The following is a 14,867-nucleotide window of genomic DNA, read 5'->3' on the forward strand; positions in this document are numbered from 1 at the left end:
ACTTTCCATTTTGCGATAACTGTAGATTCACATGCAGTTTACAAGAAATAATAGAGTGACCTCCTGGGCTCTTTACCCAACAGCCCTCTTTGGTAACATTCTGTGTAACAATACAAGCTCACAACCAGGATGCTGACATTGATACAGTCACGATACGGAACATTTCCACCCCACAGGGTCCCTTCATGTTTCCACAGTGTTATAAAAATGCGATGAGTTACATGCTAGTGGCAGCATGTGTTTTGCAAGGAATCACTTATGAAGAATCTAGAAAGTCTATAAATAAATATGACAGATATATTGGCACTCAGATTATTACTTTGGCAACTTCAATTCCCTTCTCATTGGAGTACAGGTTTGATCCATGGCCCTAGTCAAAGCACATGTAGAGGCAACCAGTAGATGTGTCTCTCGCACATCGATGTTTCTCTCTCTCCACTCCCTCCCTCCCACTCTCTTAAAATCAATGGAAAAAGTATCCTTGGAGGAGGATTAACAAAAAAATAATGCTGGAAAGGTGTATGGTGTGGTCTGACCCAATCCCAGGATCTGGTCACTTCATGTTACATAGTACTGCTCTTCTGAGTCCCTGGATACCTAGCTGCTCCCTCTCTTTCACCTGATGTCTCCTAATAGGATGGATTTGAAAAGTGGCAGTAACACCACATGAGCTCATGGATTTAAAGAAATATACAGATCAGTAGGTGCTTGAAATTCCAGAGAAGATTTTCAACTAGTTCAAATATAAACCATAACAAAGATCCTTGATTTTTGTTGCTGGTCTTATACAGTTACACTGGGAAGAAATTTTAACTCTCTAAAGATCTTGTAAAACAGATTTATGCAAGACAGTTTGCATTACACAACCAACTTTTTCAAAAGAAAGAAAAATACAAAAGACTATCATTTTAAAACATGAAGCTTAATATAATAAGCATAATGTGAATTATGATGCAATCATAAGAAAATAATGTATTGATTATTCTCTATTTCACTACTCAGGCAATAAAGAAGAAAACCTTAACTGTTAATGTCTATCTGATGCTTACCTGGGTACCGAAGTTAACAGATACCAGTAGTCCTGTCCCAGAATCTCTGGACACCTGCAAACTGATTAAAGTGGCCTTTTTATGAGCCACTGGTAGCCGAGAACCCACAGAAAAATACACGAGGCTCTGAGGTCCAGCACTCTGTAAGAATTTGATCTGTGCAAATCTAGCGCTATTGTTTATCGCTGCTCCAGCAGTGACTTCATATAGTTCCACAAAAAAATATGTTTCAACTTGTGGTATCTGGTAATGAAAAAAAAAAAAGATTACCAATTTTTTCTATTTTTAGATAACTCTGATGTTAATAGGTACTATTCATACATAATTACAGAAATAAATGTATATTTAGAAATACAGTCTGCATGATTACAGAATTCAAATCTTATGTTAGATTACCATGGAATTTACGAAACTCCATTTTTCTCCCTGGGTAAGCTTCTTACTGTAAAAATCAATGTCAGGAGACAATCTATATGCACTTCAATAAGCAAAAGGATAAATAAAATATATTTATACAATGAAATGCTATTTAACAGTTAAAAGGAATGAAGTATTTCAATATTTTTCCATATGGATGGATCTGAAAACATAATGAATGAAAAATCAAGTTGCATGATGGTATGCATAGCATGATGCAATAAATGTAAAGCTAAAATTACATAAAGCTCACTTCTTATCATTAATGAACACATATCTATTTAAACATTTAAAAATTAAAATGCCATGGCTAGTTGGCTCAGGTGGAGGGGTTGGGTTGGGGACAGGGCAGGGCATGGAGGTGCAGCATTACTCTGGACAGAGGAAAAAGAGAGCTTCAACTTTGTCAGGAAGGTTTTATTTTTAAAGGGTTGGACATAAATGTGACCAAATATTAATAATAAATAGTCAGTTTGGTAGTTTTATGTATTTTCCAAAATTCAGAATCAAATAAATCTAAATTTAGGCAAGATAAAATTAAATGTTGACCCTGTTTAAAACCGATAACTTCCATAAGAAACTTACATATAGTCTTAGTAATTTAAAGGATTAAGAATTCTAACAAGATACCAAGGGAGGCATCCTGGAGAAAGTGGTGTCCTTAAGGGAGAGTTAGTAAATGTGGGGTGTTGTGGGCATAAACCTATTTGAACAAATGCATAGAAAAGGATTTAAATGTTTTCAAGTAGAATAATATGATCAAAATTTTTTTCTAACCCTCATCCAAGGATATGGTTTATTATTGGTTTTTAGAGAGGGAGGAAAGAAGGGAGGGAGGAAGAGGAAAAAAAGAGAGAGAGAGAAACATCAATGTGAGAGAAACATTGATCTGTAAACACCCCAACGGGGGGTCAAATCCACAACCTAGGTATGTGCCCTGACCAGGAATCAAACATGCAAGCTTTATGGTGTACTGGGCAATGCCTCAACTCACTGAGCCACCCGGCCAGGACTGATCAAATATTTTGAATACTGACATTTCAGTTCCTCCTTTTCAGTGTGATAGGATATATTAGTAGCTAATGAAAAAAATCAGTGGGAAGTCAGTATTTTAAAAACTTATTTCCTAACTTTATCATTACCAAGGTGGTCCACAGCAGAGCCTTTGCCAACCGTTAACTCTCACACACCTCTCTAGTTCATAGATTAAGATCTCTAAAACTCTTTCTGATGAAAAAAAATCAAGTTCTTGGGAAGTATTGGTTGAAAGGCTTAGTTCAGGAAAAATCAGGCTGGCTGTGGAATATGTTATTGCTATAAAGCAAATAAACTCCCAGAGATCTTTAAAGAAAAATGAAAATTACCAGTTTAATAGGGTTTCAGTGACATGACATGACTATTTGAGTAGCAAAAAGAAAATCACTTAGTAAATAATTAAAATTAGTTGAATTTGAGACTTTTAAAAGAAAATTATGTATAAGTGGACCTGCACAGTCCAAACCAGTGTTGTTCAAGAGTCAACTGTATGTTTGGTCTACAGTTGGGAATCATTGAATGTGGAGGGCTGACTTAAGTTAAAAGTGAATCTCCAACTTCAAAGGCAGGTGGTACCCATAACCCCAACGTATGTTTGGGGTCAACTGTAATTGTATTTGTGTGTGCTTTTTCTGCTGTTTTAAGTGTTTGGCATATACAAGGGAGCATCGACCCATGAACCAAGAGGTCACTGGTTTGATTCCTGGTCAGGGCACTGCCCGGGTTGTGGGCTCTATCCCCAGTAGGGGGCATACAGGAGGCAGCCAACTGATGTTTTTCTCTCAAAGATGTTTCTCTCTCTCTCTCTCTCTCTCTCTCTCTCTCTCTCTATATATATATATATATATATATATATATGTATATATATATATATATATATATTTTTTTTGTGTGTGTGTGTATATATATATATATATATATATATATATATATATATATATATATACATATATATATATATGTATATATATATATATATATATATATATACATATATATATATATATATACTTTTGAACATTCATAATATTATGACTAGTTTTTGTATTAAATATTTTAGTTTAATAAATTAAGTAGTAGGCAAACAACAAATACTACTGAGTGCTCCTTAGGTATTAAAGTATCACAGAACAGTCATTTTTTAAACAAAAGCCACACATGATTCTAAATGACTAAAGCTCTGTTAGGACATCAGTGACCAATACCACCTGAATAATGCAGAATCCTTTGGAAAGAGGGGAGAATGCCTGTCTCCTGAGTGCCATGTGCAACATGAACCAATAGAAATTTATCCAGAGTCTGATGGGCCACACTTAAGCATGGCCTCTCTGCCCCGTAAGTAGATCAAAATGGAACTTTCTAACTGTAGATGAAGAAAGAGAACTTTCATCCTATGATGAAATCCATAGACATGATATGATTAAATCTATAGATAGAATAAAAGCAAAACACTAAATATTCAGCATAATCAGAGATACTAATTGGCTGAAAATGATTCAAGGGATCATTCACACATTGAGCAGGTGGGCCAGGAAGAATCTTAGAAATGACAAGAAACAGAAACAAAGAAAACTGATGAGCTTTTTAAAAAAAACACTGAGATATAATTGACATATAACAAGTATTAGTTTTAAGTGTACACTAATGAGCTTATTTATAAAAATTCTCTAATGAAATCAATTCTAAGTCTGTCACCCAGCAAACAGATTTCGATATTACAGCTAGACGAGACATAGTCTCCACATGACCAATGTATGTTTCAATAAAGTGGCTTTAAAATACAAATTCTAAAGCAATACAATTAGAAATTGACAATGCTATCCTCCTCATTTCTTACCTTCCCGGGTTTGAGCTCCATGGTGATGGAGCACTTTGTCTGACCGGCTGCACAGGTTGTGGTCCCAGACACAGAGAGAAGTTCATCCCTCAGGTTCACTCCGTCCTTCTGGAGCACAGGGGACGTTTTGTTAAATGTGACTCGCCAGGAAACCTTGACATCTTCAAAGGCCCTAGGAGCAAAGCAAAACCTGTGCAAATGCAGGAACAGAGTGCCTTATCCCTGTGTGCAGAATGTGTTACCACTGTTCCTAAGTGTACCTCTTCATCCAAAGCATGTACTGTACATAGTATTATTTGACTATACTCTATTCAATCTGGAATAAGTGTTCATTGAATCACTGTGTATCAGGAATGTGAAAGAAAATAATATTTTTCTGCTTATTATGCCTATTATGTACCAGAAATCTATAATAATAAAAGCATAATATGCTAATTAGGCCGGATGTCCTTCCAGATGACCTTCTGGACGAAGCCACAGGGGCGGGGGCTGAGCCCCTTGCATGAATTTCATGCATCGGGCCTCTAGTATGAAAATAAAAATAATAGAGAACTTCTGGCTCCAAGTAAATGTTCCTTGTTTGCCTTTTAATAAGAACTCTTCTAAAGGAAAAATACTACTGCTAAAAATGGTTGTTATAAAAATAAAGGGCAGGAGATGCCCAACATTTTCAGAGATTATTTAGGCCCCAAATTGTAAAGATAACATATATACATGTACATGTGCATACCTAGTGCATGTATATAATGAGCATTCAGAATGTGTGTACTATACAAAATTAAGTCGCAAGCAAAATTTTGGTGCTGCACGTGTCCCTAACAGTAAATGGTTCTGCATGCGGAGTGATCACACAATAGTAAATGTGATGCAGTGATAACTTACATAATCTGCACCTTATGAAGTACACCACATTCAAGGTAGCCCTAAGTCATGCTCATAAACCAAGTGTGTTAAATCACAGACCAAGAACTAGAGCATCTGAACACTGACACAACAAATTCCACACTACCTTCTACCAACATCTGAACCTGCCTTTACCACCTTATGAATTCAAATACAGACACACTGGTTGTTACATCTTCCATGTATACACACACACACACACACACACACACACACACACACACACACCTGTTTGGCTGCCTTGTGACAGTAAGATGCAGTCTGTTCCTATCAGCTCCTTCACCCAGCTCGAGCCCACTCTGGGACCCCTCACTGAATCCTATGATGCCATTTTGAAGATCACTCCCTGAAAAGAAAAATGCAGGGTTATATAGCATACTTAGGACTTCAAAAGCTCTCCAATGCTCCACTAATCTTTCCAGCTGAGATGGTATAAAAGATCTTTACTAAAAACAGGCTAGAATAAAAATGATGACCTCGAGGCGGCTAACGCTTTGAGAACAGAAGACCAGAAGAAAGAAAATTTCAAATCCTACTCCCCATGCTGAGATACCTGCTCATCTCTCTCGGATGAGACTATATATCTCATGGCCCTTGATGTTTTATATATGTTTATCGTTTAGAGTCAGTGTATCCTCACAGAATGCAATTCTACCACAGCGGCAAGGCTGTATTTACTGCTGTATCCCCAGGACCAAGAACAGTGGCCAGCATACTGTAAGTGTTCAATAAATATTTATTAAGTAAATGAACTCCATTTAACTAATTTATCTCCCTATAAAAGAGTTGACTACAAGACCATTTATATTACACATTCAATTATTTGCCCCAGAGAAAAACAGAACTAATAAAGAGCTCCTGAGTAACTCTGAGCAAAAGAAAGTCATCTGAGCAACACTCAGACGAGTTTCTTTGTTGTTGTTTTTAACTCACAGTCCTGTATTGTGATCACTGCCTCACTGAAATCCAGATTCAGGTATCGTTGCCAGTTCGTTTTCGTACACTGTTGTAATCCTTTAATTTCTATTGAAGTTACATTATTGTAAATTGAGGTTACAGACACCCTCATACTACAAAATTGTGTCTAAACTGGAAAAAATGTAGGGTCTGCACTGCACTGAAATAGTGCACTGTTTTCTCATAGTGTCATCTTTAACTCTAAGCACTGTGTAAAACTTGTAAATGTCTGTATAAAACAGCAGAGTAGACAAATACTTACTGTAATGTATTGACAAAACAAGCTAACCTACCTAAAGAAATATAGTATGATTTCTGAGGAAAATTGCAAATTATCACCAAAATATTTTATAAGCCACATGAGGAATTCTTTAAAAAATCATCACATTTTTACACTATTGTAATATGTACACTCAATAGTAAAAAAAAAAAAAAAACAACAACAAACAAACAAACAAACAAAAACTATGTAATATACTGCATTGGTCCAAAACAAAAATGAAAAAGATAGTTTTAATCTATTTCCCAACAGATACAACTAATTTCTTGATAATGAGATCTTAGACTTTGGGATGGATTATTGAAAGTGGTTGGGCAACCTAGAATGAGGGTTCAAACAGGATGGGCAATTGTGTACTTGGATGACTAAATTAAGTATATTTCAGAGGAAGAACATGGACTTAAGTATGTTTAAGGTTTTCTATATATTGTAAAAGTATAGATTGTTTAACTAGCTCTGAGCTAAGTGACATTTACAGTCCATTAAATTCTAGCCTAACACCTGTGTTCATGGTGTGGGTCCATGCCATAGGAAGACTGTGTGGTTTTCTTTGTTGTTTTTTACCCCATTTTTATTTTTCAATTACAGTTTATTTTCAATATTGTTTTGTATCGGTCTCAAGTGTACAGCATCGTGGTTGGATAATTATATACTTTACAAAGTGCTTTCCTGATATTGCCAATACCCACCTAGCAGCATAGATGGTTATCAAAATATTGACTATATTTCCTATACTGTACTTTAGATCCCCATGAATATTTCATAACTATCTTCTGTGTTTCTTAATCCCTTCCCCTCTTTCACCCAATCCCCTAACCTTTCCCCCCGCTGGCAACCACCAGTCTGCTCTGTGTCTATAAGTCTGGGAAAACGATGTTTAATGAATGACTATAATAATTCAAATAATTCGCTCTTTCAATTAAAGATAGCTTGACCTTATAAAAAAAATCCTATACCACAAAAGTGGTACATTTTTCTCGCCATCCCTCCAAAGAGATACCTGTAATAATGATCATGGCAAAAGCTGCAAACCCCGTGTCATCCTTCCCCTGCACGATCTGTGCTCCCCCTCGTGGGTCTGTGAGAAACACGTAGAAGAATTCCTGCCCCTCAGGCTCATCATCGTCCAAAATTTGAACCAATACTTTCCGTTCTCTTTCTCCATCTGCAAATGTAAGGATGAGAGTTTGTTCTGCAAAGTCCTCCTCTTCCACCGCCCACGTTAGGTTGGAAAGTCCATAGGCATCATGAAAGGGCAATGCATGTGGTTCCTTCTGAGCAGACCTTTCACCAAAAGTTTTTACCGTTACACTGACATTGCCAGTAGAGCCACCAGTTCTTCGGATAAGAACTTCTGCTGTGTTAAATGTCCCATTCTTCATCTCCTCCTCAACGTAAACAATGGGCGGCCCAAGACTAAAGGCTCCATGAATGAAAACATTTGCAGTTCCCGTGGCCACATCGGGCTGGGTGACAGGGGTCTCAGGGATCGCAGTTGCCCCAGTAACAGTGGCCACCATTTCAGTCGGCTGTGGAGTGGCAGTTACCTTGGTCACGTCGGGGTGTGTGGTGGAGGAGTCAGTTCCAATGGGAACGAGACCTGTGTCGTCATCATCCTGTATTGTGATCACTGCCACACTGAAATCCAGATTCAGGCGCGGTCGCCAGTTTGTTTTTGTAAACTTTTGCAATCCTTTAATTTCTACTGCAGTTAGATTAATGTAAAAAAATTCTTCTATCTCGGGAAGCTGGTCGTTAATAATGATTATTTCAAAATGAACCTCGGCTTGGAATTTCTGAAAAAGCAGCTCCCCATTCTGAACAGGCTCAAAATCTTCCCGTGGCTTTGCACTTCCTGCGGTTGTCTGATAGGAAACTTTAATAAGATTGCCGTGGAACCCAAAGAGTCTTTGCACGTGTAATCTGATCATCTGAGTATCCTCTGGCACAACGATATGCCTTGAACTAGGGGAAAATTGAAAGATTCCCATTGGCTCAATCTCGGCAACAGTGAAACCTGATCTGGAAAAAAACAACAAGAAAGAATTGATGAAAATAGAAATACCACAGCGGAGATTCATTTTTCACACATTTAAGATGCTGCTCAGGAGGGCATCTTAAACATGACATGCCCTTTCAAATTCCATAAAACCCTACATACTTGCTATGAAAAAATCAGAGCACAAGAAATGTAAGAACAGGAGCTGCTGTTACTGGCGAGGGGCCCTAACACGTTGGAGCAAAGTGAAGAGCTCAGAGGTGCCTGCTCTGCTTCTCTGGTCAGCCCAGAGCTGCTCTCTGAAAGGTCTGACACGTCAGGCTCTCTGTTAGGATCAGTGCACAGGAAACCACAAATTCTTAGAATGTTCTGGATGTCAGCCAGGTGTCTTATCTACCAAATAGAAATAGTTGCTCTTGCTGGATGCAAAATCCTTGTATCATAATGGGCCTCTTCCCTCACACAAATGCTACTGGGATTTTATATGTGGATTGGAAGAAAACTTCCATGACTGCTTGATTAATCCTTAGCTTTATCCTATGGAGTTTTGTTGTGAGTTAATGATTACGTCAGAAGTAACATCAGCCTAATCCAGACCACAGGCATATTTTCTTCGACTAACAGTTTTGGGTTTTTTTTTCTGAATTTGAATGCCTTTAGGAAGGATACTCTAGGGTCCACCACTCCCTATGGTAAAGCACTGATAACACATAGCACAATGGTTAAGAGCTAGATTCAAATCAGGGTCCCAACCATTATTATCTGTGTGACACTAGGTATGTTACATAATCTATATGTGACTCACTTTCTTTATCTATAAAATGGGACTAAAAATAGTATCTATGTCATATGGCTGCTGGGAAGAATAAGAGTAGAATAAACACATATCATTCTTAAAGCAAAAAGCATTTGAATTTGTTGCCCTAAAATACATTCTATGACCAAACACTTTTGAAATAACATAAGTATGAACTAAAGCCATATTTGATGCTACCAACCACATAAACATATTATATATACAAACACACTTAAACACACACCAATTTTACCCATACATTTCCCTCCCACTTTCCAAATAAGTAAACTGAAGAACAGAAAGATCCTGTAACTTTCCCCAAGTCACACGGCAAGTACGTGGCAGAGCCAAGACTAACTCCATAAGTCTGTGCTAAAGTCTGCCTTCTACTGTTTTGATCAAGCCCTTCCTAACCATGAGAAAAGTAAATTGCTTTTGGCTTGAACATATTTATCTGCAAGTATTCTGATTTAAATTAAATTCAAAAGAGCCAATGGCACAGGTCATATTATTACTCTACTAGAGGCCCATTGCATGAAGATTCGTGCAAGAATAGGCCTTCCTTCCCCTGGCTTCGCTCCCGGCCACCTGGGAGCCTGCAAGTCCTCGCTCCTGGCCAGAGCACTGCTCCTGTAGCTCCCTCTGCCCCCGCCCTCCCTCTCATAGCAGGCATCCCGCCCCACCCGGCCTGCATATGCAAATTAACCCACCATCTTTGTTGGGTTAATGTGCATACCCACTCCGGATTGGCCGATTGGCGTCGCGGAGGTATAGTCAATTTGCATATTTCTCTTTTATTAGTGCAGATTGTGATGGCTTCTTCTTACTCTGAATCCCTTTCGGAAAGCAGGTATTTTCTAGTTACTTCTCAAAAGACAGCCCCTTTCAAAATAGGTGACTTTGCCATTATGTTTCTTATTGGAGATGTTACCCCAGGCCAACCCTCTTGAATTAGAGGCCATGGTGATGAACTGTCTTCAAGGCAAAGAGTGGTGGTGCCTGTGTGAAAGTCAGCCTGCCTCCATGGCATCTTGGGCATGCAGGCCATGTGTTCCTCCACAACAAACTGTTTTTGCATTTGCTTCAGGGAAAGTGATCTCGTGGTGTGGTTTTTTTTTTTGCTGTTTTCTTGTGTGTGTGTGTTTCTGTTTCAATAGATACATTCCAGATTATTCTTCAGAGACATCTTACCTAAGTTCGGCCCCACCAGGGGCACTGCTCTGGACTCCTGAGAGGTGAACAACAAAGGCCTCTGGCTGACCAGGCCTGGGAAACGTCCAGAACAAGACGCCTTTACTTTGTTCTCCGTGGGAAAAGGAAAGGCTCCCTGAAAGGAAACATGAAAAGGGAAGTAGGGTATCCTTTCTGAGTTCTTAAATTGGGATTCGACTCTTAACCCTTTGCACTCGCTTGCTTTTTTCTCAATTCCTTTATTCTAATGCTAACCGTGTCGAGTCACACTCGACATCCGACTGCAAAAGGTTAAAAATGTAGTGAAATATTTCCTTTTCCAAAATTCTATTACAGGCTACGAAAAGAAAAACATTTTAAAGGTGGGGGAAGAGGGAAATAAATGTACAGCAAGCTCACTAAAACACATAAACGTTGCCTCCTCCACCCTGTCTTCAATCCCTGTCTACCTGGTCGAGGTCAAACCCTCTAACATCATCTCACTGACCCTCATAAAACTAATGGTATCATTGAAAAAGAAAGTAGATTAAGTAACAGTTGCTCTACTGTCAAATATTCAGGTGAACATGTACATGAACACAAAGGTGTGCCTTTTTTATTCTTATTACTGTATGATCCAGTTTAAGTTTTTAGAACTACTTTTAACAAACTCCTGATGTATAAAGTGAGCTTAGTGACCACTATTTCCAGTGAGGTATGAAATTTTTAATTTGACTGAATAAACTTTCTCTCATCCTCACCAAGCTATATTACAAAACAAACAGGTCATTTCCCCAGAATAAGGATGACCCAAGAAAATCAGAGGCCAATTACATACCTTCATGTGTTACAGAACAGATCTTAGAAAACCTACAACTCACCCAGTTTTGGGGTCATGTTGCCAACAACGAATTCAGGCACTTCTAATCCAGGTGCATATCCAGCCACCCAGGAAACCACAATGGAGCCATAGGTGCCTCTCCTAGAAATCACCACTTGGCTTGTTCCGGCAGTGATGTTCGTGAGGGAAAAGGCGGTCGATTCAAATCCCACCTGAGGAAAAACATGCGGAGAATATTTAACTTCTCTCTACAGACCCTTGTTTTCTGGAGAGTGGATTAAAAAGTCAACTTCTTCTTTGTTTACACAATATGTTTTCCTGTTTTAGAGTATATTCAAATAAAGAGTAATGTTTAAGAAATGACATCTGAGACTTGATAACTTATTCTATTTTATAATTTTGACTGTAGTTTATTTCTTTAAATCAAAATGTAATCCTTTAAATTAACAATATCCAAAAAGACAAATGTAATTATGGTTAAATGAAAGCAATGGATTAAAACTGGCAGTGTACTATGGCTTGTTCGTGGTTCTTTATGGAACCCAATTTGTCTAGAACTGAAATTTGAATTCTTCCTAAGACATAATAATATATTCTTTGTTTATAAAATGAGCACCAGGAACTAGATTTTTTTTTTATTAAGGTTCTTTTAGTTTTTTGATTCAATTGAATATCTTTTTTTATTTTTGAGGATAAGAAAGCATCAAAGATTTTTTTAAATAGTCATCTTTTTCATTCACATAAAGTAAGATATTTTCTTTAAGGGCAACCTTTCCAGGGGACCCCAGGATTTATAAATGATTTATAGATGAATTAAGTTCTGGTCAATGAGTAAGAATAAAACCAGATTCCTGGCTTTATTTGGACAAATCAGTTTACCTCTTTTGGTCCCATTATCTATAAATTTAAGATACCATATGATCAATGATTCTATATTAAGACTCATTCTCACCATTTTATTTTTTTTTTAATTTTTTAAAAATCTATTATTATTGATTTCTGAGAGGAAGGGAGAGGGAAGGAGAGATGGAAACATCAATGGTGAGAGAGAATCTGCTTCCTGCACACCCCCTACTGGGGATTGAGCCAGCAACCTGGGCATGTGCCCTGACTAGGAATCAAACCTTGACCTCCTGGTTTATAGGTCAGTGCTCAACCACTATGCCTATATCAGCACAAATTTGCCACAGGAGCCTCAACAATGAAAGGCAAATATTTACAAGGTTAGTAGATGAAAAAGACTGAAATATTAACTTATGTTTCATTCTAATTTTAATTATCTGTATATATAAAAGCCTAAGCTACCAAATGACCAAACAACCAATCGACAGGTGATATGACGCGCACTGACCACCAGGGGGCAGACGCTCAATGCAGGAGCTTCCCCTTGGTGGTCAGTGTGCTCCTACAGCCAACCTCCCATGGTCCCTCCCCCTGGTCGGCCAACTTCCCACAGTCCCTCCCTCTGGCTGGCCAGTCCCAATGACCCCAATTGGGGCCACCAGCCAACCTCCTGTGGCCCCTCCCCCCAGCCAGCTGGCCCCAATGGCCCCGATTGGACCAGCTGGCCAACCTCCTGTGGCCCCTCCCCCCAGACGACCAACCTCCTATATCCCCTCCTCGCGGCCAACCTCCCACAGCCACAATCAGCCCCGATCGTCAGCCAGGCCAAGGGACCCCACCCATGCACAAATTCGTTCACTGGGCCTTTAGTTTAATATAAAATACTTCAATATTAAATATTTAATGTCAAGAAAAAAACCTTGGTAATTCTGACTCAGTGACTATTATTTTTAAAATTCTATACTTTACATTCAAATTTTACAAGATACAATCTTTCTAAAACTCCAAAAAGGAAATATATTATTCTACGTAAAGTTGAAAATTGACAAATTGTTTTCATATGGTATAGCCATAATGTCTACTTTGATATTCATAGGATTACTTACATTTTTATTTTTAAATCCAAATTTATTTTTCAACTACAGATATCCTATCTAATAAAAGAGTAATATGCAAATTGACCATCACTCCAACACACAAGATGGCTGCCCCCATGTGGACACAAGATAGCCGCCACAAGATGACCAGCAGTGGAGGGCAGTTGGGAGGGACCAGGTCTGCAAGGGAGGGCAGTTGTGGGTGATCAGGCCAGCAGGGGAGGGCAGTTGGGAGGGACCAGGCCTGCAAGGGAGGGCAGTTGGGAGTGATCAAGTCTGCAGGGGAGGGCAGTTAGGGGTGACCAAGGCCGGCAGAGGAGGGAAGTTGGGGGTGACTGGGCCTGCAGGGAAGGGCAGTTGTGGGGGACCCAGGCCTGCAGGGGAGAGCAGTTGGGGGGACCAGGCCTGCAAGGGAGGGCAGTTAGGGGCAAACAGGCTGGCAGGGGAGCAGTTAGGCATCAATCAGGCTGGCAGGGGAGTGGTTAGGGGGTGATCAGGCTGGCAGGAGAGTGGTTAGGGGTTGATCAGGTTGGCAGGCAGAAGTGGTTAGGGGCAATCAGGAAGGCAGGCAGGTGAGCAGTTGGGAGCCAGCAGTCCTGGATTGTGAGAGGGATGTCTGACTGCCTGTTTAGGCCCTATCCTACTGGTAGGGTCCTACCAGTAGGATAGGGCCTAAACGATAGTCGAACATCCCTCGAGGGGTCCCAGATTGGAGAGAGTGCAGACTGGGCTGAGGGACACACTCCCCCCCTTGTGCACGAATTTCGTGCACTGGGCCTCTAGTAGTATTATATTAGTTTCAGGTGTATAACATAGTGATTAGGCATTTATATACCTTACAAAGTGATCACTTTGATAAATCTAGTATCCATATGATACCATACATGGTTATTACAATATTGTTGACTATATTCCCTATGCTGTACTTTATGTCTTTGTAACTATTTAATAACTGGCAATTTGTACTTCTTAATCTCTTTCACCTTTTCCACCCATCCCCCCACCAGATGGGATGATTTAAGGTAATAGTGAATCTTTTAAAATTCTCTGAATCTTAGTCCTTCCTATAAAAGTTGCTGCCTGGTAGTATCCAGATAGTACCACACCCAGGGCCAATTACCTGAGAATTGGCAGCTTTCTCGGGAACAGGTAGGATAGCGGATTTGGCTTCCTGGAGAATTTTTGGCACGCCATAGGAACGTCCACCAACAAGCATCACAGTCACCAGTTGCAAGGTGAAATTAGAGCCCAGTGATAGGAAGACCTATAAACAGTATCCATAACTTTAAGTATTAAAAAATAATTTTCAGAGAAAAATAATGACATTGGCATTAGTCATTAGCACATGACCTCAGAATACGTTTGCATGTTTCATCAATCAATGCCCTTTCCTTCATGTTATAAAACAAATCACTGTTATGGAGACTGTGGGGTGAAGAGTGATAGTAATCCTATATAATAAAGAGGTAATATGCAAATTGACCATCACGCCCTCACAAGATGACTGCCTATGACCAGGCCGGCAGGGGGGTTAGTGAGGGACAACCAAACGACTGAACAAGCAGGCTGCAGGGGGCGACCAGGCCGGCAGGGGGGTTAATGAGGGATGACCAAATGACTGAACAAGCAGGCTGCATGGGGAG

The 14,867-nt window shown here is 39.4% G+C and overlaps 1 protein-coding gene across 1 annotated transcript in view; it reads right to left on the minus strand.

Moving 5' to 3' along the window:
* Nucleotides 1-14,867, minus strand: part of ADGRV1 (adhesion G protein-coupled receptor V1) — a 452,962-nt gene that overhangs the window by 286,789 nt on the left and 151,306 nt on the right. Inside the window, exons 72-78 of the mRNA XM_054714338.1 lie at nt 14,345-14,488; nt 11,325-11,496; nt 10,465-10,600; nt 7,479-8,500; nt 5,470-5,587; nt 4,339-4,510; nt 1,050-1,292 (exon numbers count right to left, since the gene is read on the minus strand). Of these exons, the coding sequence (XP_054570313.1) occupies nt 1,050-1,292; nt 4,339-4,510; nt 5,470-5,587; nt 7,479-8,500; nt 10,465-10,600; nt 11,325-11,496; nt 14,345-14,488 (2,007 nt within the window). The remainder of the gene's footprint in view (nt 1-1,049; nt 1,293-4,338; nt 4,511-5,469; nt 5,588-7,478; nt 8,501-10,464; nt 10,601-11,324; nt 11,497-14,344; nt 14,489-14,867) is intronic.

The sequence above is a fragment of the Eptesicus fuscus genome, chromosome 4 (assembly GCF_027574615.1).
Source record: "Eptesicus fuscus isolate TK198812 chromosome 4, DD_ASM_mEF_20220401, whole genome shotgun sequence".
Lineage (NCBI taxonomy): Eukaryota > Metazoa > Chordata > Mammalia > Chiroptera > Vespertilionidae > Eptesicus > Eptesicus fuscus.